The sequence below is a fragment of the Mya arenaria genome, chromosome 11 (assembly GCF_026914265.1).
Source record: "Mya arenaria isolate MELC-2E11 chromosome 11, ASM2691426v1".
Lineage (NCBI taxonomy): Eukaryota > Metazoa > Mollusca > Bivalvia > Myida > Myidae > Mya > Mya arenaria.
The window spans coordinates 21440327-21468240 of record NC_069132.1 but is presented as its reverse complement, the minus strand read 5'-3'; the positions used below and the strand labels follow the sequence as shown (position 1 = coordinate 21468240).

At 34.4% G+C, this 27914-nt stretch overlaps 2 protein-coding genes across 3 annotated transcripts; one reads left to right on the top strand and one right to left on the bottom strand.

The window, feature by feature from the left end:
• Nucleotides 1-77: 77 nt before the first annotated feature.
• Nucleotides 78-11636, bottom strand: LOC128207227 (DNA-directed RNA polymerase III subunit RPC6-like). Its single transcript, XM_052910037.1, has 8 exons — nucleotides 11513-11636; nucleotides 9245-9362; nucleotides 8176-8314; nucleotides 5591-5703; nucleotides 4818-4961; nucleotides 4357-4464; nucleotides 2694-2870; nucleotides 78-887 (listed from the first exon to the last, which is right to left on the bottom strand). Exons 1-8 carry the CDS (start codon nucleotides 11563-11565, stop codon nucleotides 810-812), a joined length of 930 nt encoding a protein of 309 aa, XP_052765997.1. The 5' UTR covers nucleotides 11566-11636; the 3' UTR covers nucleotides 78-809.
• A 98-nt stretch (nucleotides 11637-11734) lies between these two features.
• Nucleotides 11735-27878, top strand: LOC128208940 (histone acetyltransferase KAT5-like). Of its 2 annotated transcripts, XM_052912664.1 has the most exons (14): nucleotides 11735-11827; nucleotides 11911-11968; nucleotides 13292-13360; nucleotides 14879-15039; nucleotides 16569-16634; nucleotides 19119-19172; nucleotides 19533-19595; nucleotides 19977-20129; nucleotides 21632-21715; nucleotides 22070-22159; nucleotides 25067-25207; nucleotides 25954-26047; nucleotides 26255-26417; nucleotides 26842-27878. In XM_052912664.1, exons 1-14 carry the CDS (start codon nucleotides 11804-11806, stop codon nucleotides 27056-27058), a joined length of 1437 nt encoding a protein of 478 aa, XP_052768624.1. In that variant the 5' UTR covers nucleotides 11735-11803; the 3' UTR covers nucleotides 27059-27878. The 2 variants fall into 2 exon arrangements, with proteins under 2 accessions (XP_052768624.1, XP_052768625.1); XM_052912665.1 differs by lacking the exon at nucleotides 19119-19172 and having other exon boundaries at nucleotides 11736-11827.
• Nucleotides 27879-27914: the final 36 nt, after the last annotated feature.

Sequence of the window (27914 nt, the reverse complement as noted above, 5' to 3'; positions counted from 1 at the left end):
CTCTCCTTATTCGAAAAGGTGAGCTAAAAACTAAATTCAACATTCTTTGATTAGACACAATAAAAGAACATTTCCACTTGATTCATAAGATAATTTATTGCCAACAGAAATCATTCTTTAAATAGACATAAAACTACCATCATTACATGAACTTTCTCCACCTTTCATTCTTAATTCACTTTTATTATTAATTGACATTCAAAATGTTTAATATAAATAAATACAAAATGTTAAAAATTTGCGGATTCATATACTTTTACCATTTCAACATGTAACCTGTTATTTTTCTGGAGCACATTGCATTTAACATGTCGTTGTTCAATGAATCTTCATGGACATTTTCATATAAACTTTCATCAAATTTATTATTAAAAAACTTTCTATGAGCAGTAACATGAATGTTCAGACGCCAGCACAACTCATGAGTTCATAATATTGGCTTCATCAGGCTTGTATGACAACAGGTTAAATAACATATATTCAACATCAGTCAGTTAATGATGCTTGTCTTTTTGATACAAGTCATGTATTAGTTCTGTGAGTATTTCCATGCCAGCACCAAGCCAGGTCATGACTTTACCAGTGGACTATTCGCTTAATACACACTAGTTGAACAGTCAGACTGCAATCATGAACAATGATAATCTTTGAGCAGTCACGTGAAGATTTCCATGGCTTCACTAGACCCCAGTTCTCGCCAAAAACTGGAGGCCTATGTCACAACTGTAGCTGTTATTTCATGTAGACACAGGTTGGCGGGGATCTCACTCCGCCATCCTCAAGTTCCTGTCCAACCCCGTAGGCCTATGTTACAATGTTAGCCATTCCTTCATGTAAACACAGGTTGTCGGGGAAACCACCCCACCCTCGTGACAGTTCTTAATCACCTGCAAACACAAATAAGTTGAAACAACATTTACAAAGGGTAACATGTACTGGACTTGAAAATATTGCAGCAGCAATTATTGTACCATATTGTGGAGTGTTAACTTTGTATTCATTCATGCATTAATTCTCAAACCAGAAACTACCATGCAATAAGTTGTGTGCAGATAAAATACAACGATATTTCAATATACGCACACTACTTACTTTATGGTAAGCTTGAAATTTGATCGACAATATGGTACAAAACACTTAATACACTCAACCCATGTGATTGAAATGATAAATAACTTGTCGAAAATTTTCAGAGACTAGAGAAATCAAGAATGCAATAACTAATATAATTCACCTGTCAGAGCCTTAGAAAGTTTCTTTTAGGTGATTGCAACTTTTTGTGCTTTTAAAAAATGTGTTTAACGTCCTAATTATATCAATAAAATTTTAAATAAAAAGTGTAACAATATTATTGTTTGATGCATACTTATAGAATTTAATAATGACAAGTATGAGACCAAATGGGAAGTTCTTGATATCTTTACCTATTTCTAATAAGAACGCCCAAAAAACATGAGTGAAAACAACCATTACAGTCAAAATACAGTCAAAACCATTTTTATAAAATAGATATTGAAGTTCAATGACTAAAAAAGAATTACAATTTACGTATAGTAATTTACGTATATGAAACAAAATGCGTATATATGAATGTCAAACATAAGAACCAGCGTAACTATAAATTTAAGTTCATAAGGAAACTAGAGCTATCACTGAACGTGATTAATACCCCCGAACACCGCCTCTCATTATGATTTATCATTGTATGAAGTTTTATGAAAATCCATCAAGTAGTTTTCAAGGGACTGTGCAGACAAAACTTTGACCAAAAAAAACACAGAAAAAGGCAATAACTCTGTAATTTGCTAAAATAGTGTAATGATTCATGTACACTGAACTCCTTCTCATTGTGCTGTACCATTGTATAAGATTTTAATACATTCCATCCGGTAGTTTTCAAGTTATGCTCCGGACAAGAAATAAGTAACAAAGGGCAATAACTCTGTAATTGCTAAAAAAGAATTACGGTTCCTGTACACTGCACTTCCTCTCATTATGATCTATCACTGTATGGAGTTTTATTAAATTCAATCCAATAGTTTTCAAGTTATGCTCTAGACAAGAAAAAGTAACAAAGGGCAGTAACTCTGTAGTTGGCTGTAATAGAATAGCAGTTCCTGTACATTGCACTTCCTCTCATTATGATTTATCACTGTATGAAGTTTTATTAATTTCCATCCAATAGTTTTCAAGTTATGCTCCAGACAAGAAAAAGTATCAAAGGGCCATAACTCTGTACTAGGCCGAAACAGAATTGCGGTTCCTGTACACTGCATTCCCTCATATTAAGATCTATCACTGTATGAAGTTTTATTAAAGCAAAAATAACAAATACAGGGCAATAACTCAGTAATTAGCTAAAGTAGAGTTATGGTTCTTGAACACTGCACTTCCTCTCATTGTGCTTTACCATTGTATGAAGTTCCAATCAATTCCATCCAGTACTTTTCAAGTTAATACTCCAGACAAAAAGTAACAAAGGGCAATAACTCAGTAATAGACAAGAATAGAGTTATGGTTATTGTACACTGCACTTCCTCTCATTATGCTCTACCATTGTATGAAGTTTAATCCAATTCCATCCCGTAGTTTTAAGTTATGCTCCGGACAAGGTAAATTGCAACGGACCGACCGACAAACTGACAGACCGACCGACCTACTTCGTTTGTCGGGGGTATAAAAACAAATCTTACAGGGCACGAGCCACAGGGCATTCTCATGAGGCCTGTGGATTGTATAAGTGGTTTGACAGAGCGGTAGAGACGTGTCTGGTCCCCTTCGCCAGCCCCCGCCACAATTGACCGCTCACATTTTCCATCATAGATCAGGGTGTCCAGAATAGTCTCTATGTCCTCAACTGATAACTGAACCTGGAAAAGACCGGATCGGCAGCTATTGTCAATGTTAAACACCATTTTAGTTTTCTTAGTAGGCCAGGATAGACAATATACAAAATGGTGTGTAAACAACAGATTTTGTTTTATTTCCTTTACTGACATCTTGACATTCCTGATTGATTTATCAGTCAAATAAAGGTAAAAACTTATATGTTTGCTAAATCAGAGTTATATATTGATTGATAATTATATAGAATATATGTTCAACCATTTTACACACATTACTAATGTCGTCTTTTTAGCTAACTTCACCGCTCTAACATTAACCAGAAGGGAGATAGCCGCACTGTATTCATTACGTATTGTATATCTTAGTTTTTCTCCCCTATAGTAGGTTGTACTTTTTTATTTACAGAACTATTATGAAATATTGTTCAACCAGAACAAGTTAAAAGGAGTTTTCCCTTTCATATACATGTTTAAAAGTGTAATTACTGTTAATATGTGAAAATGTTTTGTAAAACATGCAATATTGCAGGTATGCTTAACAAACTGATTTTTATTGAAATCAGGTACTCAAGAGTATGACTTTCATCTCCATATTGACTCAAGCTGGACCATTTTTCACCCAAAAAAAGGTCATTATTTGAACAACGTTAGTAAAGGTACACTACCTGTGTCTGCATACAAAACATCAAGGGTTTAGGCCTTGCGGTTTCAGAGATTTTACTGTAAGTATGGTATACTGAAAAGTTGGACTGATGGGACAGAGCCACATTTGACCAAAGGGACATAATTTAAACAATATTGGTAAAGGACCACTACCAGAGGCTGCATACCCAAAGACATGGGTCTGAGCCATGGCATTTCAGAGAAGAAATTGGATAATCACAATAGCTCACCTTGAGTACTGCTTGCTCAGCTGAGCTAAAAACAACCAATAATAATAAGATAATCATGATGTCAAATTGATTTAAAAGGGGAAGATTTAGGGTAAACCACATGCATCATTCTGTTCATTGCCTGCTAATGACATTACACATACAATTGATGTGTGTCGTTATCCGTAGGAATGTCTAATCATATATCAGAAAATAAACTATAAGCATATGAGTTCATGATGGTTGACCTCAAGTTAATGAAAAAGTTACAGCCCAGACATTTACTCTATGTGCAAATAGGCAGCATTCCATAATGATTAATTGTGACCTTGAACTTGGGAGGTAGTGGCATTGGTCTTGCGAGCGACACATCATCTTAATTTAGTGGATACATGAGCCAAGTAATCACTAGGCCAAGGAGGCAGTTACATATGAAACTTGTTTTCATATGTCTTGGTTTAGTCAATAGGAGTATCAATTCTGACACCCTAAAGTCACCTTTTTTAAAAAACATTTCTAAGAAGTCCCTTTTATCTTTCTTTTCTGTGTGCGTAATGGTCTTTTTGATTTTTTTGTTGGAAATATCTGATCCCCTAGACAAAATGTAAGACTTACCACCTGAATTCAACAACACATACTTTACTGATGCCGAGTTCCGAGATAAACTTCCACACATCCTGAGACGAGGCATATGAGCCATTCAGCTGGGCTATCGGATCATCCTTTGTCCTTCTGCTGGCTTCTGCCTGCATATAGTTATTCTTGTCATTAATACATATAATGTGCCAGATTTATGTATTTTTGTATGTATACATGTACTTTTATCATCACTGTCAAAGGTTTCTGTCCATGAGAGGAGAGGGGTGTGTTTTAACCAGAGATTGTTCTCATTTTGCTTTCTTAGCTCTTTTCTAGCTTTGGTAGGTTTGAAACTCGTGACAAATAGCAATAGTAAAATTAATATATTACCGGTACTCGGTTTAAAAAATGAGTGCCGATTGATTTGCAAAAAATATATAATTAAACCCTTGTCAATTTATGCATTCTACATTATTTTAAAAACATTATTCCATACAGACTTGTATATTAAGCAACCTACCTTCTGAACAAGGAACTTGTAGCATTGTTGGTTAAGAACCTCGACAAACTCTGACTCAAAGTCCTGGTCGCTGTACCACGCCCCTCCTGTCACCGTGCGGTCTGGCTCCAAGTTGTACAACATGTACACTTTTTTCTTCGAGGCCTGCGAGACATAACACAATCATTAGTTAATGCTTCATTTATATAGCATGACTGTAAAGACAGCTATTAACTGATATGAATCCCTAGCCAGTACTGGTTTCCATTAAAAGAGGCCAAGAGAACATAACCCTGATAGGTCTCAAACAACTGAGCTCTAGGATGAAAAATGGACACCTCTGAATTATGAACAATTGCATTTTAAACAAAAACTATTACAATGTTAGTGTTGAATGTAAAAGCTAAGAAATTTAATAACAGATCAAGACAAATAATATTGAAAACAAAAGTCAGGAAATGAAATTTGCTTTAATTTTCTAGACTTTATGGAATGAAAGCCTCATGGCCATTAATGTACAATACCCGGTAGTCATTTTATATTACCCAGATTTTAGTTTATTGTTAACACAACAAGCTTATTAGCAATTTTAAATTAATAATGTATTAAATATTAACTACAATATCTCACCACTAAGTCATTTGTAATAAAAGTTCCTACCTTGGAACACAATGGGTTATTTCTTAGCTTATCCATGTCTACATTATAACGTTTGTAAAACAGCTTACAATGGCAAACCTAATTGATTTCACACTTGCCTTAATTTAAGCTTCAGAAGCACTTGAAGTACTTACCGCGACAGACTTGACGGCTTTTATGAGTTTCTTGCTCTCCAGATTCTTCAGTATTTTGTTGACTTGAGTGAGAAGCAGGTTGCTTTTGAAACGGATGTCCCGGATCCATATCCCTGCAAAGTACAATAAATGGTAAAATAAATACTAAAGCAACATCATAATTTTTAACTGGGCGGTCAAGAACTTTAAGAATAGTTTTTGTTTAACTGACTTGGATTGAGATGGTTTATATATAAGATGATGCACAAATTGCCATGTGCACCAAGTGGGGATTGAAATTGCTGTAATAAAGGTCTTAGTCGATTTTCATCGTAAATTAAAATTAAAAGTGGCATAATTATGTTTGTTAGTTTGATACGAATTTGTGTAAAATTGAACTTTAACCAGTATTAAAAATATACATATAGTTGAGGAAATTAAAAGAATTAATGTGTTGCTAATTGGCTATTTGTGATGTACATACAGATTTAAGACAATTGAAAGTACAACTAAAATCCTTTATTGAAGCAGCCCTCTCCAGGACCCTGCTGCATCATATGTCTACACTTTACCATATCACATAATCTAGCTGAATTGTGAAGCCATATGAGTGCCGTCATACATAAGATATGAGTTAACACATACCCACTACTGATTTGACAATCTGCAAACATTTTAATTTACAATGACCTTGTGGTTTATCATGCATCAAACTATATATACCAAGTTTCATGAAAATAAATTTTATTTACAATGACCTTGAGGCTTTCAGTCACACTTCTTGTACTATAAATAAATATCTAATACATCATTTCTTACTAGTAATTTGTGAATAGGATTTTAACTTGCACACTACTGTTTCTTTTCATGACTGTTGGATACCAAGTCTGTCAGTGCCATAGCCAGACTTAAAAAGGGCCTATGCTCTACTGGCATGGCTTTTGTGGTCATATCAATCCAAAGCATGTATGTATGGGTAAAAGGCAACAGACATATAGTTTATGTTTTGTGTTTGGGTTACCTGAAAACGTAGCACGTTCAACATCTGAGCCCAGAAAGTATTGTAAGCAGATTAGTTGCATGAACTATTTTAATATGTGCCAAGTAAAAGTCATCTGACAAAAAAAAAATGCTTTCAAAACTGTACTCATAGTAAAATTTTCTGTAGTTTTAAAAGTTGGTCAAAAGGTCAAAGTCAAGGGCATCCTAGGACAACATTGATCAATTTGAACAAACATTCACAATCAATTGTGCTGAGATTGATGCGCGAACACACAAAAAGATTTTCAAACCTTTCCAGATTTATGTTTACCAAACCTGTGAACCCTGGGTGTGGCCAGTAATGACACCAGGTGCATAACTTAAACATTCACAACCAATTTTGTTAAGATGAATGCTCAAACTACAGAACTTAAAGCTAAAAAATGGCCTTTGGGCTTTTCAACAAGAACAAGGCAGAGTAATTCACAAAATCAACTGCAGAAGCAAAAAGCAAATTGTCTCTCAAAATCCTAGACTTGCAAATTGTCTCCCTTAACTCTCTAGACTTGAATTAACATATACATGTAAACTTAAAATAGAATTCGCTCATGCAGACCTGGCTAGAAATAGAAAGCATTTCTTTAAAACTTTCATGGCCCATAATCTAGGCATTCATGGGCGGATCTTTCTGGTTTTCGAAAGGAACCAAGCTCTAATGGATATCTAGATACTGTACAAGTTTTATCGAGATATAATCAAAACTGAAGACTGTATCGTGTTCACAACCAATTGTTTACACAATAGCATTTTTTTATACTATCAAGGGCCATAATCTAGGCATGCATGGGCGGATCTGGCTGGTTTTCGAAAGGAACCGAGCTCTAATGGATATCTAGATACTGTACAAGTTTCATCGAGATACAATCAAAACCAAAGACTGTATCGTGTTCACAAGCAATTGTTTACAGACGCACGACCGCACGGACGCACGGATGCACGGATGCACATACTACGTACACATTACCATCGCATAAGCTCTTCTGGCTGTTCTTCCGTGGGCACCCCCCCCCCCGGATTTTTTTTTTTGCAAGAAGCGATTTCATGCATTCTGGAGTATCTTTGGTCGATGACTTGTGTACATTGAGGCAAATAAAGTAAGTCGAAAAAAGTTATTTTAAGAGCTATAGAAATTGTTATATTCCTCAGTGTAGCAATGGCACTGTCTGTGACAATACAAGTCTTAAACTGGTCGAATATAATTAAGCCAGATACCCATTATCATGAATGTTGAAATTCAATCACCTGACACCTTAATATTACAGTACATACTATACTGAAATAAAAATATCAATATGATTTTCCTTTCCGACCAGGCTCCAATTTCTCAAAATATCTTAATAGCAACATGTTAAAGTATTTAATTTCCTAACTTAAGTAAACAAAATACGTAAAATCGAGAGGTGTATAAGATTTTGAACATTAAAGTGTTCATCATAAATGCACATAAAGAAAGTAAAGTCTCAATCATGTTACCACAGATGCTTAAAATTGGAAATATAATTTAGGTTAGGAAAATGACTAGATTTTCATTTACCCTAGCCCAGTAGTTTATTTCCCTTGCCTACCTTTATTGCCAGCATCTTTAATGATCTGGTAGACCACTTTCTCCTGTTGGTCGCCCCCCTTGACCGGGTCACCACCAGACGTGTCTTTTAACTTGTAAATCAACTTCCCACTTGCACTTTTCATCAAGTCTATACGACCCTACAAGAAAATAAGGTAAAGATTGATAACTAGTAAATTGGCCACAATTTAGTAACTTGTTTGGCCTTATCCGACCCAGATTTCGAGAAGTAGGTAGGTAGGTAAGGTGTTGTTTTTTACTTCCTAACTCCTAAAATTTTATAATGAAAAACTGAAAAAATAAGAACCTCTGAGAGGCTTAAAGGTCTTTCAGATTATATTTTTTGTGTCCGTTGACCAGATAACATCAACCAAACCATTTATTTTTTGCAGCGGAAACTGATTGTTATTTCATGTTTTTGACTCCAGTTTAGCGGATGGGGAAATGGGGAAAACTGGTTCTTTTTTAACGCCCAGTGTTTTTAAAAAGACACACACCTAGCGCCTTTAATAGGACACATACAGTATGTTTCTGTTATTAGCAGTCATCGAAATTAGACCTATGGATAAAAAAGCTTGTACTTTTGCTTGGCATAAAAAAAATTAACAAGCCTTGCTATGTAAAATTCAGGTTGTGAACAAGCCTGGAAGACATTTTACCAGTGCAGTGCTTGTGTTAATTTAGACCACTGTATTTGGAGATTATTCTGAGAAAAATGAAATAAAGAAGGCTGTAAATGGTGTAGTCAAGGTGGTAAACATGCATTTATGTAATAATTCAAGTCATAGGTGCCATTTGTCATCCTGAAAATTTATCCTTTAGTTTTTAGAGATGATGCGTTATTTTCCTCTGAATGTAACATAATTAAAAAAGATGCAAACCTTGGTAAACTATTGCTGTTTTACATACTAAATATGAAAAATTTCACAAGCAAAATGAATAAAATGTATTATTTTATACATTGTGTTTGCTTAACAGCTTTTTTATTAAAGTATATATATATATGTAATTTTTGAATTCTTGCACATGGGGAACATGATACATATAAATTGTTAATAATACGTTCATACAGTTGAGAGCAGCCTGTTGATTGCTGTGACCCGCTGCCGGACATCAAACTGCGGCATGTCTTCCTGAATCTTTGCATCTGTGACCCCATCTGGATTCTGGTGACACAGCAAAAGGATTCTGCGGACAAATATTTTAGAAAACTGAAAGAACTTTCATTTTCAAATGTTACATATTACAAACATATCAGATTAGTTCTTATATAAAACTAAAACTGTAGGAAAAGAAATAGTAACATGTGGTTTACATATTACTTAGTGTCAAAGTCAATCTATTTTCTGGAAGCAATATCACTTGGCAATGTCAAGGGAACAAGAGATGTTTGTCTGTTTATATACAAAATTTAAATTTTGTTTTCATTCAACAAGTTATAATTGTGTTTTTGTTTAAATGTGATTTTTATGTATGTTACTACTTAAAGATTTCTGGAAAATCACAATTGACTGGAGTCAAACACGTTTAATTCCTGACCAGTTGAGAAAGGTGTTGAAGGATTGAGAATGTCATTTTTATAAAACATTTATACTTTTGTTCATGTGCTGGCACTTTTTTGTGTTAAACATGAATCTGTTCCGTCTATTCGGTGTATTTCAGGGCTTTTTCACCTTCTTTGCTAGGGGCCGAAATTAGGCTACTTCACAATTGGGAAAAATGGCATATTTTCCCAATTTCCAGATATTTTTTTCACAATTCCCAGATATTTTTCCCAAAAAGGAAGATCTTACTTCAAAAACTTACATTTTTTTTATTCTGTTTGAGCAAATTCTTCTTTTATCTTTTAAGTTGACATAAAAAGAATGCTGTATAATTTAAACGTTTATAATTTATAATTTAAACGTTATTTCAGGACCAATAAGTCCATAATTATATTGTTATCAATTCTTTCTCTCAATTTAGAATCAACTCTATGAAGATTAAAACTAATCTCTCTCCCTCTCTTGTTATTGTGTCATGTTAAAAAAGCGAAGTCAAAGACATGATTTCTCCCCCAGTAAGATCTACATCAATTGGAAGTCCATACATTTTAGACCTTTCAAGCTTGACCCTGTGGAGTGTTTGTGCACATTTCATATTAAAAAGGTCATAATTAAAAAAAATCATCTAGAAGTAGACTCACATGTAAGATATAAGCATGTCTTTTGTAACATGAGTTCCAAGTTTCATATGGATACCTTGACCCGTGTTTAAAAGGTGTCTCCAATCCTCATATGTGGAATTTCCCATTTTGAGACGTTTAAGCATTTATATTTCCCAATTTGCAGAATTTGGCGTTTAAATTTCCCAAATGAAAAGGCTAGGCCTCTTCACAATTTTTGATAATTGATCAAAATATTTTACCAATTTTTTTCCGATGAAAAATACTGTTTTTATCATTAAATTTGATTATTTCATCTTCAATTAACCTAGTCCAAATAATTGGACGTTGACAGATTTTTTTTTATGATTTTTGATATGACAAATCTTTCCCATTCAAATTCTTTTGTACCAAAAGTGGGTAGTCATTCCGATCAGGATTCCAGGTTAAAGCATATATATATATATATATATTACCAGATAATGTCATTTTATATTAGTTCCGTACACAAATAATAAATATCCAATGAATAATGAGTTTGATGGATTTTTCTTCATTTCATTCTGTCAAAACAAAACAACATATACATGAAAGGCACCTGCAAGGCTGCAGTTCACAGTTTTACAACAAACGGAACACTTCGGCCATGACCAAGTTGTTACGATTATATTTAAGAAGTATATTTCGAAGCTTGTGGAGTTATTACTATTAGGTCGAGTTGTTCTGCTTAGCATAATTGTTGTCTGTGTTAGTCAAGTTTTGTTTTATTGGAAAGGTAAATCATGTGTTTTGATGCATTGAAAGATTGTTTCGTGCAAAATAACTTTGCATTTACATGGTCAAGTATGAATATAAATCTTTACTATCCATTCCAAACATAAAATACTTCATCAAATATAATCCCCCTCCCCCCACAAACCTGTACCCATTCAGATGAGAAGAATCCCGTTTAACATGCCCATTATTTTTATTTTAGACTAAACTTTACCTGGCCAACTTCAGTTACAGATGGACAAACATAATTTTGGCGGACAAGCAAACTATTCTAACTTGAAAGTATGTTTATGTGGTAGGTTCTATTTTACAGTTTCTGGAAATCTGTAATCCTGTCTTCAAAAGCCTTGTCGCGAAATTATATTGCGAATTAAAGAAAATGATTCTTATGAAACAGTCTCGTCGTAACATTTTGAGTTACCTGGTTTCTTGATCAGTGTCCAAAACTGGCTCTTGCTTAACTTCGGCTGTCATTGTTGAATTATAACGAAAAATAAGAATTTACACAATCATGTAATTCTTTCATCATAAACCGGAAATCATTTTAAAGTCTCTAAACTATAATAATATTGTACTCTATCGAGAATAAAAGTACTTCCTTATATTTTTTGTAACTATTTTATCAGTCCAATTTATAAAATGATGTATATTAGGAATTAAGCTTTCTTTCAGACTTAATTATATTGTTTATGTTTTTAGGTTAGAGATAACCATGACTGTCATGGCCGAAGGAGAGGTAATGTTTTCATTTTGATAAATTACTCTGATATTACAGCTTTTACTTCTGCTGTAATATTCTTGTTTATTTCATCACTTCAGGTGGAAATCACAGAAGGCTGCAGGCTGCCTGTCCTCCTTACAAATGGGGATGGATGGCGTGAGTATATTGATTTTAAATAAGAGGACAAAACGTCCCTAGAACAAAACGTCCCCAGAAGAAAACGTCCCGAAGTTAAAACGTCACATACTGTATTTTAACAATATATGCCCAAAACACAATGTCTCAAATATGCATGTTTTCCATAAGCATGTTGGGTGTGTACATTTAAAATTTTAACCAGATGAATACTTTGAAATGTGTCTGCTTGCCGGTTAGTCTAAAATAATAGACGTGTTATACGGGATTCTTTCAATCCCTAACGTCTAAACGGATTTGTGCAAAAACTGCGTGGGTTTGAAAAATATTGAAATTGTATTTAATGAAGTATTTTATGTTTGAAATGGATAATAAAGGTTTATATTCATATTTTACCATGCAAGTACAAAGCTGTTTTGCACAAAACAAGCATTTAACACATGATCTACTTTTCCAATAAAACGAAACTTGACTGACACAGACAACAATTATGCCAACGGAACAGCTCAACCCAATCGTAATAACTCGGCCACCTCCAACATGCTTTGTGATAGACCTCGTAAATACAATCGTAACAACTCGGCCATGACCGAAGTGCTCTGATTGTTGTAAAACTGTAAACTGCAGCTTTGCGCATTATGTTTTGACAGAATGAAATGAAGAAAACCCCATCAAACTCATAACTATTCGTTGGATATTTATTTTTTGTGTACGGAACTAGTATAAAATAACATTATCTAGTAATATTTCTTGTTTTTATGATATTTTATGGATGCAATATGCTTTAACCTGGAATCCCGATCGGAACAACTACCCACTTTTGGTACAAAACATTTTGTAAGTGAAGGATTTGCCATATCAAAAATCGTAAAAAAAAATCAGTCAACCTACAATAATTTGGACTACTTGCCAGTCTGATAAGCGTCCTCTCAAAATAATCTTGAAGTTTGCAGACAGAGTTTTGTCAAGAAAAAATATATAGAAATAAATGCAAAAAACACTAGTTTTGACATAATTATAAAATGTTTGAATGTGGAAATGTGAATAACAACAGGATTATTAAATAGAATGAATTTTTAATGATCAGATGTTACTTCCTCGTAAAAAGATGATTTTTCTATAAATTTTTATCAACACATGAAATATGATTTCCGTTTTTAAATGTGGGTAAAGACTAAGGAAGCAGACAAAGGTGCACATGGAATAATTGCCTTTGAATGCAACTATCAGTTGTCAAAACAATTTATTTTGGTCTAAATTTTCTAAGATTGTTTACAAAATGAATTATCACTTATAATCATTAATTTGTAATGTTGATGCAAGTTATCAATGTTTCTTTTTCAGATTGGGCAGAAATCTTGGCCAAAAAAGATGTCAACGACAAACCTCTATTTTATGTTCATTATGATGACTGTGAGTGATGGACATTTGTATTCTCCTGTTCATTATGGCAAAGAATTAGTTTATAATACTATATTGAGTAGTTACCAGGAGGAGAGTAGATTTCAGACACTTGGTCAGGTTTTACAAGATAACAGCCTGATTTGTTGAGATAATTTAACCTTTTTCCTAGCTGTATACTATGGCTCTTTTATTAGCTGTTAAAAAAGATATATAAGGTATACATTCAAATACTAATATTACAGTACGTAATAGTTATCAAAAAAAATATAGCTACATTTAAAAAAATTAAGTTAATTCTTTTTGATATTTGTATATTTCAAACAATTGTGTTACATGTATTGGAACCTTTTATTAGCTGTTATGAAGTTATAATGAAAATTGTTCAGCAGAGCATACGTCTCATTTGAACCATTTTATAACATGACATTCTGAGACGCCTATTGAACCTTGTATGTTACATGTTCTGAATGACAAAATAAAATCTTTGGTAATTAAAACGACACTTTACATTACTAGTATGTGAATTATTTTTACCAGCGACTTGATGAATTATGTTTCTTTGAAAACACGGCAGACATTGTGACTGTCCATTATCTACTCTGCAACTGGTATTGTTTTGATAAATATTATGCAGTAACATAATTATATAGGGAATAGGGATAATTTAAGGAATGAATTGCGGGGTTGATGTCATTATCGGGGTATGACCGCAATTGGGTTGGTCAATGTGTGTGGAGTCCGAAGGACTCCACGCGTACTTTGACCAACCCAATTGCGTTCATATCCCCGATAATGACATCAACCCCGCAATTCATTCCTTATATTTACACCAATAGTTCATTATTTCATTCAAGAATTGTTAAAAAACTTATTTAATTTCATTTAAGAAAACTTTTCAGTGATCCGTTCTTACCCATTCTGTAAATAGAACGACCCGACTATAACCGGAAACATTTTTTTCAAAGGACGTCACAAGAAAGTGGGAAAAGATCAACCACTTGAAATCACTTTAAAACGTAAAAATTGAAACACTTCTGGCACCAATATATTTAAAATATAATAAACTAACACTTCCTAAAATGTTGATCTATATTTTACGGGACCTGCTGACACAATACAACCAATAACAAGATCAATAGCTTTCATGTATATTGTTATGCAATGAATTACGATCCGAACATATCCGAAGATGTTGCGTTCATCGATTGATGAACGCAATTGCCGAAAGGCAGTTCATTTAAGGAATGGAAGTTGAGGTGTAAATATAGTTAGATAAACCAATTACATGTGTACTGTTAACATACCTGAAATTATATACTTTTATCTTCAAAACCATTTCATCTTTCATTTTCATTGGCCCATTATTAGTAATGCAATGAATATGTTTGAGAAGACAGACCAAGATTGAGCTGTAACCAGGGTTGTTATTAAACTTGAATTAATTCATAGTCAAGGAAATAGATAAAGCTCTTCCCTTATTAACTTTGAATATTTGTAACTAATATCTTGACTTTTATTCCATGTTAGTCAATAAGCGTCTGGATGAATGGGTGCCAGAGGAGCGGATGGACGTTACAAAGATGGAGTTTCCCCGCAAAGACCAGAAAACGCCGAAGAAGGAGGTGGGCAAGGCAGGTCAGGCTCCATCCTCCAGTCGTCCAGGCAGTCCTGATACATCTGCTGTCGTGGTGAGCACACCCCATAGTTTCTATTGATACCCTATCAGGATATAACACGCCAAAAACATGTGGTCATGCCATCATTATTTTTAGGGATGCAAACGAATATTCAAATATTCGATCAAACGTTTGATATTCAAATGTCAAAATCGGTATTCGAATATTCGACAAAAGTTCAATAAAGAGAATAAAACACATTTTGCCTACAACACTGATTTTGTTTATAAAGTTTGTTTGTCTTGTTTTTACAACGATTGGCCCCTAATGCCAGAGGTGTGAATGTGATGACTAGACACGCATCATGTGTCATTAGGGACTTATCGTCGGGTACTATAAAAAGTCCCCCTACTTTTACAATAACTAGCTTTTGGCTTTAACACCAATGTGTTGTCTTGGCCGCAAATACTATGCAACATAGCACAAATTGAGTTGATGATATGTGCTACAATAATGTTGATGCATATATGTGCTTTAAACTCTTCCCATTTTTCAATACAATTTTCGTGCTTTGAAATGGATTTTAGGATATATTTCCTCTATTGTTGTACAATATGGCTGAGTCCAATCAACTTATGTTTTCGTTTTACTATTTTACTAGAACCGAGTTGGTTTGGGGTTACATAGTTACGTTTAGTTAATTTAGAGGTCAATCTTAGAACGAGGCTGATCATCCTACGGAAAGACCCTCCATTGTTTGACTAGTAATCCATCGAATTTCACATTGTTTACATAAGGTAGCGGAATCGAATTATTTGATTTGTTGTTTGTATGTTTATGATGTATTGCTTTCTGAAAATGGAGAATTTCAAAGGTTCATTTGGGGAAAATCAGGGTCCGCAGCGCGTTCTGGCTACGACAAAGTAAGGTTAAAATGCCAAGGCAATTACTTTAGCGAATAATAATAGTAGTTTACTTCTTTTTCTAAAATATGTATTACGGCAATCGAATATTCAAATATTCAATCAAAAGAATTACCAAATATTCGAATATCAATTTTGCCATTCGTTTGCATCCCTAATTAATTTGTATATGTCTGCTTGTTTTACACAAATAGATGATTTTTTTTATAAATTTACCAAATATTTGCATTTTTCTCGAGGTCTTTTTGATACCTGACATTCAGATGATACTAGATATTTTTACATGTTTTTTTCTCTACAAACAATGTAGATCAATGTATATCAATGGATATAACACGTAAAGTACATGAATAATAAACTGTTGTTTATATAATCTATTATAATTACACAATAATCAAATTATATATTGATGTGCGTTTTCCTGAAAATGTCAATGTCAATAATATTTGTAGAGAAATTGCCCAAGTGCTGTAGTAGAGTGCCTTGAAATATAGATCTTACATCAAATATTCAGTTTTCAAATAAAAATTGACTTGTGTTTCATATATTTGTATATAAAAAACATAAAGAATCAGATGACATACAAATCCAGCAGTGTTGGGCCAAAAGGGCTGCAGGAGCCAATTTATTTTGAATATAAATTGAACATATACAGTATTAATGTTGTATTTTCTACAGAATGGTTCTGGGGGTGGGCACAAAAAAATGCCAGTGAACAGCAGAAAGAGGAAGTTGGAAGATGATGTAAGTAATACATGACGGGAATGTACATGAGTTAAATTACTGTTTTATATTTTTTTATAGCAAGATAGTCTTTTTGTTATATATACAGTATGCCACTGCGGGAAGCGCTCTTTGAAGAAGGGTTTTAGCCAGGGTTTAACAATAGCAGGGTGCTGCAGAAAAGGGGCATGGTGCTATTATAGGATGGAAAGGCCACCTTGTATCATGCTGTGAAAAACTTTAATATTATGAATTTAACAGAAATTGTTAAAAAATGTGTTTAATCAAAGTCATTTTTAGATTTCAACAGCAAAATAGGTTAAGTTTATATTTTTAATCATATATAAGAAGTGTTTAAACAAAGAAAATTAATATTTTATTATCTTAAGCATTCATGTTGTGATGGTTTCCACCAAGGCAAAATGGTTTTACCAAAAAGTGCAGGTTGCAACACCCTTCTTAATCTCTTAAGCTAAAACACTATTTCATGTATCATGCATGTATGTTGTAAAGCTTCTTCATATATATATATGCATTGTAATAAACCTGCTGCACAGTTGTAGTGAATGATGTTATAATGGTGGTACACTGTCATATAAAGATGATATAATTGTATTCATTTCTAAATATGTATTTGGGGAGTCTTATACCAAACATCATATAACTAAATAATACTCCTTTGCCATCTCTGTCTGTGTTTTGGTTACTCCAACACATAGTCAAGCCCTATTTAAATGACTTTTTATGCCTCCGAAGGTGGGCATATTAAAATCGCACCGTCCGTCTGTCCGTGTGTCTGATAACTCGTGTCCGGGCTGTAACTTTCCCTTGTATGGACAGTTTTAAAATAACTTGCCACATGTGTTCCACATACCAAGACAACGTGTCGCGTGCAAGACCCGTGTCCCTACGTCTAAGGTTAAGGACACACTTAGTGTTTATTCACAACGGAGTGCTGCATATAAGGACATAGAGTATAGGTTATCGTGTCCGGGCTGTAACTTTCCCTCGTATGGACAGATTTTAAAATAACTTGCCACATGTGTTCCACATACCAAGACAACGTGTCGTGTGCAAGACCCGTGTCCCTACCTCTAAGGTCAAGGTCACACTTAGTGTTTATTCACAATGGAGTGCTGCATATAAGGACATGGAGTATAGGTTGTCATGTTCGGGCTGTAACTTTCCCTTCTATGGACAGATTTTAAAATAACTTGCCACATGTGTTCCACTCACCAAGACGACATGTCAAATGCAAGAGCTGTGTCCCTACCTCTAAGGTCAAGGTCACACTTAGTGTTTATTCACAATGGAGTGCTGCATATAAGGACATAGAGTATAGGTTGTCGTGTCCGGGCTGTAACTTTCCCTCGTATGGACAGATTTTAAAATAACTTGCCACATGTGTTCCACATACCAAGACGACGTGTCCCGTGCAAGACCTGTGTCCCTACCTCTAAGGTCAAGGTCACACTTAGGTGTTTATTCACAATGGAATGCTGCATATATAAGGACATAGAGTATAGGTTGTCATGTCCGGGCTGTAACTTTCTCTTGTATGGACAGATTTTAAAATGACTTGCCACATGTGTTCGACATACCAAGACGACGTGTTGCGTACTAGACCCATGTCCCTACCTCTAAGTTCAAGGTCACACTTAGTGTTTATTTACAATCGAATGCTGCATATGAGGACACAGAGTATAGTTTATCGTGTTTGGGCTGTAACTTTCTCTTGTATGGACAGATTTTCAAATAACTTGCCACATGTGTTTGACATACCAAGACAATGTGTCGGGTACAAGACCTGTGTCCCTACCTTTAAGGTGAAAGATACTCTTAGTGTTTATTCACAATGGAATGCTGAATATAAGGACACAGCAGTGTAGGTTGTCAAGTATGGGTGGTATTTTTTATGTTCAGTGGCAATTTAAAATAACTTGCCATATGTGTTTGATACGTAAAGGCAAGATCAACTTTTCATGTACTGACCTTGTTCATAGGTCAATGTCATATTAGGGGGCATTCGTCACATACTGTGACAGCTCTTGTTCTATTTTAGCAATCACTATAGTTCAGACATGGAACATTTTATGTGAAATTGTGAAAATATTTTTGAGCACAATTACTATAATGTGAATTACTCAGGGTACCATTTCAGTAAAGGATTTTAGTCATAACAGGTAATTTTTAATAATCTTAGATATGTATAAACGCCACAAATGGCATTACATTATTTATTTTATTTTCTGAACTATGGGTACATTTTTAATACTGGCTAAAATTCATTTTACCCAAAAAAATTAACAAAATGATAATTTTATAACACAATTTTAATTTAGAACAAAAATTGACTAAAATATAAATTTTATTGAAACGGCCCCCAGTAGTTTTATGAAGTGGAAAAGATTGCTAAAATCTAAAATCTTATTTCATTCCTCATATTTTCACATGGTTCTGAATATTGTAAGCATTGCTATGGTTTGGTATCCTATTGTGTTACAGATTATAGACCCTATATCATTATCATCCACTCCAACTTTGCAGTCGGCCAGCTTGGTAAGTGGTAACCATTCAGGGAGTATTTAAGAATCTGATTCACTGAACTTCTGGTTGAAATTGTTTGACTTATTTAATTTAAAAAAAAATGACACTTCCTTAATTCAGTTGCAAGTAGTCAATAGATGAAGTTTTTTTTTACACAAGTTGCTTTTTTGATTTTATGTGGCAGATCCAATTTAAATGTAATTCAGTTGTACATAAAATGTACATAGTTCTCATTACAATTGTTTTCACTATGAAAAATAAAATAAAATATATCCTACTATTTTTTTTTGGACTGTTTTTTTTTTGTTTTGAAAATATTTCATTTCAAAATGATGCATTTTGTAAATGCATGTTGATTTCTGCATATTACAGGGTACCGAGTCAATGCCCAGCAGTCGGTCAGGCACTCCTTCTATTCCACATGTTAACTCATCAGTAAGTGGTGTTAAAAATGCTCATCTGATGTATAGCTTTTATTGATAGTTGTGCAAAATGGCATTCCGTATTGTTTGGTTTCTGGCATGTAATTTCTAATCCTGTTGTGTATTGCATTTATCCTTCATTCAGAGCGCGGTAGACATCATGGCCTTCTTCTTTTTGTACCGTTATATTTTAAAGTAAAATGGCAAAGTAATATTATATTGTTGGATTATGAAAAAAGGCACCAATATCTTATTTTTTTCTTGGAACCTTTTTGACATAAGCCTCTCAATTTTATCTGGTTTTACTTTACAAAATGTACATGTGCATATTATTATGTTGTATATCATCCTATTCCAATTCCCTCTGTTGACTTCCTCCATCTTCCTCTGACAGCAAGAGATGGATGGGGGCAAACCAGCAGCCCCTCGTCAGACAGGCAGTATGGTTGCCCACCACGACGACGCCATCACTCGCATGAAGAACATTGAGCTGATAGAGCTGGGCAGGTTCCGTATCAAGCCATGGTACTTTTCACCATACCCACAGGTAAGTTAAAAGCTGCAAAGTACGTTATTAAAAGGGGCACCTTGGTGGGTTATCAACTCTTGGTGGTTTATCAACCCAGGGTTACCAACTGCTGGTGAATTACCAGCTTCTGGTTGGTTATCAACTCCTGGTGGGTTACCAGCTCCTGGTGGGCTACCAAATCCTGGTGGGTTACCAGCTTCTGGTGGGTTACCAACTCCTGGTGGATTATCAATTCCTGGTGGGTTACCTACCCCTGGTGGATTGTCAACTCCTGGTGGGTTATCTACTCCTGGTGGGTTATCAACTCCAGGTGGGTTATCAACTCCTGGTGGGTTATCAAATCCGGGTGGGTTATCAACTCCTGGTGGGTTATCAACTCCTGGTGGGTTATCAACTCCTGGTGGGTTATCAACTCCAGGTGGGTTATCAACTCCAGGTGGGTTATCAACTCCTGGTGGGTTATCAACTCCAGGTGGGTTATCAACTCCTGGTGGGTTATCAACTCCTGGTGGGTTATCAACTCCTGGTGGGTTATCAACTCCAGGTGGACTATCAACTCCAGGTGGGTTATCAACTCCTGGTGGGTTATCAACTCCAGGTGGGTTATCAACTCCTGGTGGGTTATCAACTCCAGGTGGGTTATCAACTCTTGGTGGGCTATCAACTCCAGGTGGGCTATCAACTCCAGGTGGGTTATCAACTCCAGGTGGGCTATCAACTCCAGGTGGGTTATCAACTCCTGGTGGGCTATCAACTCCAGGTGGGTTATCAACTCCTGGTGGGTTATCAACTCCTGGTGGGCTATCAACTCCAGGTGGGTTATCAACTCCAGGTGGGTTATCAACTCCTGGTGGGCTATCAACTCCTGGTGGGTTATCAACTGCAGGTGGGTTATCAACTCCTGGTGGGTTATCAACTCCAGGTGGGTTATCAACTCCTGGTGGGTTATCAACTCCTGGTGGGTTATCAACTCCAGGTGGGTAATTCCTGATGAGTTATCAACTCCTGGTGGGTTATCAACTCCAAATGAAGACTGAGGTGTCGTCTTATTAATGAGCTTACCACACAATACTGTAAGATTAAGAATTCACTGTAATATTGAGTAAGTTTGAAATATATTGGATAACTACTGAGAATTACAGTTGTTTAAGTTTTCAATGTTGTTTTTTTTCTGAAATTCCAAAGTACATGTACCTGTATTCAAATGACTATAATTTTAATGTTATTTTGTGTTATTGTAGGAATGCCCTTTTTTCTTTTACACAGAAAGGAAATGCACTGGAAATGAATACTGATCATTAATAACTTATTGCATTGTCTCACACAGTATGAACATGCTTTATATTTATACATGTAGTATGCTTGTTATTTTAGAAACACAGCATATGTATGATACTTGAACATGAACAATTTTAGAACAGCATCAGCATAAGTTATCACTGACCAGAAGTTGTCAGCAACCATTATTCAACTCAACTCGATAGTCGTAGCATCACTAGTTGATACGACTTCTATTTCAGGGATTGACCTCATTACCAATAGTGTACATATGTGAGTTCTGCCTGAAGTATGTGAAAAGTAGCAAGTGTTTAGAGAGGCACCTGGTGAGTAGAACATGTTCATTAAATGTATGTGTACTTGTCTCATTTAAAAAAAAAAACCTGTTCTGTCTTGAAGATTACATGTAGGAAGATGTTAAAGTATTGCTGTACTCATCTCTTAAGATCTTGAGAGATTGTCTTGCTTTCTTTTTTCGTGATGGAATTTAAGCTATCAATTATTTCATATTTTTTTATTATGATTTCCTCGTTAATTGTTTGTACTAAGTTTAGTGTATTGCCATAGAAACTGGGGACACATATCCTTTTGACTTCTATTTAGTTCCATTGTGAATTGATTGTTAAAGTACATTGTATTTGACAGTAATGTTTATCCAGAAAAAACTGTATTTATTTCAGACCAAATGTTTGTTGAAACATCCACCTGGAAACGAAATCTACAGAAAGTCAAATATATCTATATTTGAAATAGATGGCAGAAAAAATAAGGTAACAACCAGAGTTAAAGATAAGTTTTCCATTGTATTTGAGTATTACCGATACTTCACACTTCTGAAAAAAATTGGGTAGCTCACATTATAAATGAGTTTTTCAAGTTTCTATTTCCCCATTGTTTTGATTTTTATTGAGTGACAATAATGAATTATTCACATGACGCGGCCTGTCAGTCAAACTGATCGATACCCGACTGACCAATCAGCATCCTGATTAGGCGGGGCTTATCAGTTGCCGTTGCTATTCGCCATGACTTCCGACAATCTGCACATATCAACAGTAGTGTAATTACGACGTTTTCTATATATTTAACACAAATTATGTTTTTCATAACTGAGAAATAGTAAAAGACAGTTAAGGAAATCCGAAATACTAACATTTTCCCTAAATGCTGCTCAAAAAACAACATTTTTTTCATTTGTTTGATAACATAGGGCTTTTTAGTAGACTATTTCAACCCTCAAAATGACTTAATGTAACTGTTCATGATATACATTCATTTTCCGTCAGTCATAAAACAAGAAAGATCAATATGACTATTAGTGTATACTATTGACAATATCTATTATATGCGATTTATTTTTATTTTGAAATTTGTCTCCTTCTTGTGTGTAAAGCATATACAGTTGCTTTTAAGTTTGTTTGGACATATAAGCGAAAAAGACAACTCCTGGTGGGTTATCAATTTGAGTCACATTTTTTATTAAATTTGATAAAATATCTGATATGTAACTAAAGGTCACAAAAAGTATAAACATGTACGTATAGATAAAACAAAATCATCTTTGTAAATGATGCAAATCAAAGTAAAAATCTGTGCATATATAAAGACTTTGGTCATTTCTAACTTCTATGTTGCTTGTTAGAACAGTTTCGCATTTCATTTAATACTGCTATGATCACTTCTGACTCCTACATGTAGGTTCCTAGCAGGAACAGTTTCGCATTTCATTAAATACGGATATTAATTGAGAGAAACATTAAGGTAGTTATATCAATAATAATAATTCATTACACTTGTAAAAAACAGGTGATTCTAAATGGAGAAAGGAAGAAAAACAGCAAAATCCATTGAGTTTTGACAATAGATCTAAACAAACGTTGTTTTCTGTTGACTTTCGGAAAGGAAATTAATACATGTTTTGTTTCCCTAAATTTGAGTTTTTCCTGAATCATACATGTACATTCCATAAAATTAATAATATTAAATAATGAACTAATTTATGTTATACTTGCTTCAATTGCTATGTTTTACCATGTTTCATGCATTTTATATCTGATTGTCATGTATAACTTTTGTATTATTATTGTCTGCTTCTGGTACTTGTCAGAGGGCTCTTACTAATAGGTCACGTGACACTGAAGGCATCTTTATCGCTGTTGGCGTGGTGTCAATTGCCTTTTATTAGTGTGATTGGTAACAATTATTGGTGTGATTGGTAACAATTATTGGTAACAACTTATTAATTAATAATAAGTGAAACTGGGTGTTTTAAGTTGCTGTAAAGCGTATAGTTCAAATTACAAAATAAACTAGATTTTCAAAACAAACACATTTAAGATGATATGTTAGCGGCAAAGTTTGCATATGAACACTTGAGTTTCTGCCTGCATCCATCTTTTTAATCATATAGCATTGTATTTACTCATTTATCAACGGAAAGTGCCTTTGGTCAAACCCCGAGGTCTTCGATTATTTCTCGCTTGCTTCCAGAAAATGATAGTCCAATTACAGAAACCATTATCTATTTTTAACTGAGTTAAATAAATTGACCGAGCTTCTCGGAATAAGACGAAATGAGTTTCCTTTTCTCAAATTAATTCATTAAGCGTCCCTTTAAAATGTATTGCGTATTCTGCCATTTCTAGTGCAATTTGTAACTCATTTATTTACACGAATACACATCTTATCTATTACTCTGACAACACTGTTCATTGTTTCTTTGTTTGTTTGTTTTTATCAGCATACCCTAATATTTCATTACAACCATAGAATAAAAAAATAAATTGTAAGTCGTCCAAAAATGTGATTTCAAACACTTATCTTATATCTGTGCAAGGCTTACTGAACACTGTTTTGAGCCTGTTGCTGTCTATTAATAAATACATGCATTGAATTGCCAATAAACCTCTGATTTAATTATTTGTGTTTATTACACCACTGTTTGTTGTCAATATTGGTAAAATAATAATGAAGGCAAAAGGTCATTCATATGTAATGGACAAAGGAACTTTTAGATAACTTTTAATGAATGTTTTGAATAAAGTAATAGCTTTGAAGTTTTCATATTCAATGAATGACTGATGTTGGAACCTTAAGGCCTTTTGTTATAATTACTTTAAGATTGCTTAATTTGATACAAGCTGCCATAGTGTATGATGACCTTAAAAACTACAATGTATAATATGAAAAAATAAAATAGTGTCATCAAATACTATGGTAATTTAATATGAACTTTGTATTTGAGTGGGTTCAGTAGTTTACTCTATAATTTTGTGAAAACAAAAAAAAATATCTTAAAGGCTTTTTATTAAAAAGTTGCTTGTCATATTGTAGGTTATAATGTTATTGGTGTCACCCTACTGTAAAGGGAAAGTTAAGGTGGTGGTAGGGGGGCAGCAACTTTTGACATGTGCCCCCTTCCACAGAACCTTAAAATATTATTTAAATGTTGCAAGAGGTGTTTCAGGGTTTCCACAATTATTATTTTTATATTTGGGTATATTTAGTCTGAAATGGTGCATTCTGGTAAATTATATTCAATTTTCCTCTCAAATATTGACAAAAGGTGTTAGTTAATTTTAGGGGTATGTGCACCTGTTGCGCCCCCACCACGCCCTCCTCTCAACTGCCATAAACCCCCTTGTGAATTTTGCACATGTACATGCGTTATTTTACAGAACTATGCTCAGAACCTGTGTTTGCTGGCTAAGCTGTTTCTAGACCACAAGACCCTATACTATGACACAGACCCATTCCTCTTCTATGTGTCCTGTGAGATGGATGTGAAGGGATATCACATCTTTGGCTACTTCTCCAAGGTCAGGAAACATTGTAGATATAACACATGTATCTGCACGAACTCCATGCAGCCGTCACTTCCTGTTGCTGTACATTTATCACTGTTGTCATGTATAGAATGTGGAGGGGTGAAAGCGAAAATGTTCTACCTGCTTCTTTATTTAATTTCACTTAGAACCTTTTCGCATTCAGCCCTTGAATTGTGATAATGATCAAAATATTTGTTAACTTTGTCAAATTTGACACTTAAATTTCGTTTAAGAATCTTTATTATCAATATAATATGGTGATGTTATAAAATATTTTTCTTCCTAAATTGTGAATACATGGCAGATGAAATCCAGCTGTTTTCTATAGGTTGAACCTTGAAATTTGAGACCAGTTTTGTAATTTAATGGTTAACATTGTGTTGTCAGAGATAAATATTGAATGGTGATTAAAGTAAACAGCTAATAATTTATATACCCATTATGTATAAAGTAAAGGCTTTATTACCTCCTTCAAATTTTAGTCTGTGGCATTCATAAAGCCCAAGCTGACCTTTCATCTATAATGAAATAAATAATGAATATTTAAACAAGATTTTGCATGAACAACACTTGCCCACAGGTGTAAAAAAATAGTTTTACTTGAGCTTAAAAAATTATGAGCTTTATATGAAACCCTGTGGAAAAACGCTAAATGATATGCTAATATACTTTTTAAGCAGTGTATATGAAGTTAAGAAATATTGAAATATGATGACATATAGTATATGTTTTCCCAGGAGAAAGAGTCGTCAGAAGACTACAATGTAGCCTGCATTCTCACCCTGCCTCCCTACCAGAAGAAGGGCTTCGGAAAACTGCTCATTGAATTTAGTTAGTATGCATTGGGTTGTGGGTAGTAGTTGTGTTACATGCCTGTAAATACATATTATATTAACAATAAATATAATTGTGATATATGGACTTTATTTCTCGTCTGTTTGTGCAGTATAGTAGGATACTCTTTCTTTTATTCTTGTGTGTCGAAGGTCATATAAAATTATCTGTCAATTTATTTCATTTCACCATACCATTCCCCAGGTTACGAGCTGTCCAAGGTGGAGGGAAAGACGGGCTCCCCAGAGAAGCCCTTATCTGACCTTGGGCTCCTTTCATATCGCAGTTACTGGTCTCAGACCATCACAGAGATCCTACTTTCACTAAAACCAGAGGAAGGAAACGAAAAACCCATCATCACCATCAAGTATGTGCAACATACTGTAGTTTGGTATTGATTAATTAAACTGTATCCTTACATTTTATTTAAGGGTGTTGGTCATACGTCTTAAATTGAATGGATTAAAAAGTCAGTGATAGGTTATTGTAACACTGAGATGCTTGGGATGTATTGCATATACCAGTTCAAAGTTAACTGCTGCAAATATAGTTGGGTAAATCTTTGTCATAGCTTATTTGATACACAATTTACATGTCGCCAAATCACTACACACAATGATAGCCCTTGACAGACAAATAAACCCAGACTTAGATTCTTTAAAAAAATTTTGGTAAACAAAGACAGTAATTCTTGATTGGTCATAATGCAATTTTGGCTCATTTCAATTCATTTTGTTCCATTTTTAATCATTCATTGATTGTTGTACATGTTACACCTGTACCTGTTCCAGTGACATCTCGGAGATGACGAGTATCAAGAAGGAGGATGTGATCTCGACCTTACAGCACCTGAACCTTATCAATTATTACAAGGGCCAGTATATCATAGTGCTCTCCAGGGAGCTGCTCAAGTCCCACTATAAGTCAATGTCCAAGAGGAAGATTCGTATAGACCCCAAGTGTTTACATTGGCAACCTAAAGATTGGAGCAAACGGGGAAAGTGGTGATAGTGATGTGTAGTGTTGTTGTGTTACAGCATGCTACTTTCAACTTACTAAGTCTTAAAGTGGTGTGAACTGGTATTGGAATTGCTACAAGGTCACATGGATTTCTGGATCTGCAGAAAACCTGCTATCTAAGATATTCTGCTACCATTGATATGATTGATATAAAAACAATAAAAAAATCATGATTATTGCCATTTCTTGAAAAAGGTTTGCGGTATCCTTCCATTTTAAGGGTGAGACTGTCAAAGGTGAAGGTGAAAGCAAATAGTCTTCTGAAAACTTTATGTTCAGTAATTAGAGAATGGTTAGACCTAGGACCCTCAAACTTCAGTGGTAGCAGACCAGCGGATGACCCCTATTGATTTTTGAGGTCAATAGGGTCATGATCAAGGTCGTATGAAAACTATGTCGACAGTTCAGTTTGAAATGTTCTTCATTTTATATAAACTTTGTGCAACCTTGAATAGTTGATGTATTTTAAACACATTTATTCAATTGTCAGCATGTTTCTCACAGCTTAGACGTGCGGCACGCCTGGAATTGTTTGAAAAACACCTTTTTATCTGTTTGATTTATTTTACTCTATAATAATTAACAGCTCTGTGGTATAGTGAAATAGTATTTACTACTAGCATGTCTAACTCGTAATCCAATCATCCAGGTTTGTGTCTAGTACATGTACAGGTGACACTCCTTGTAGCATTACTTTTCCTATCAATGTTCTTTTGTATAACTTTTTTTCCAAGGTTGCTGCCTTGGACTTCACATATGATATAAACATATTATGTCTTGATAATATCAATAAAGAAAATAAGAAGTTTGCTTTTTTGTTTTTGGACGATCAGATTTGTATTAA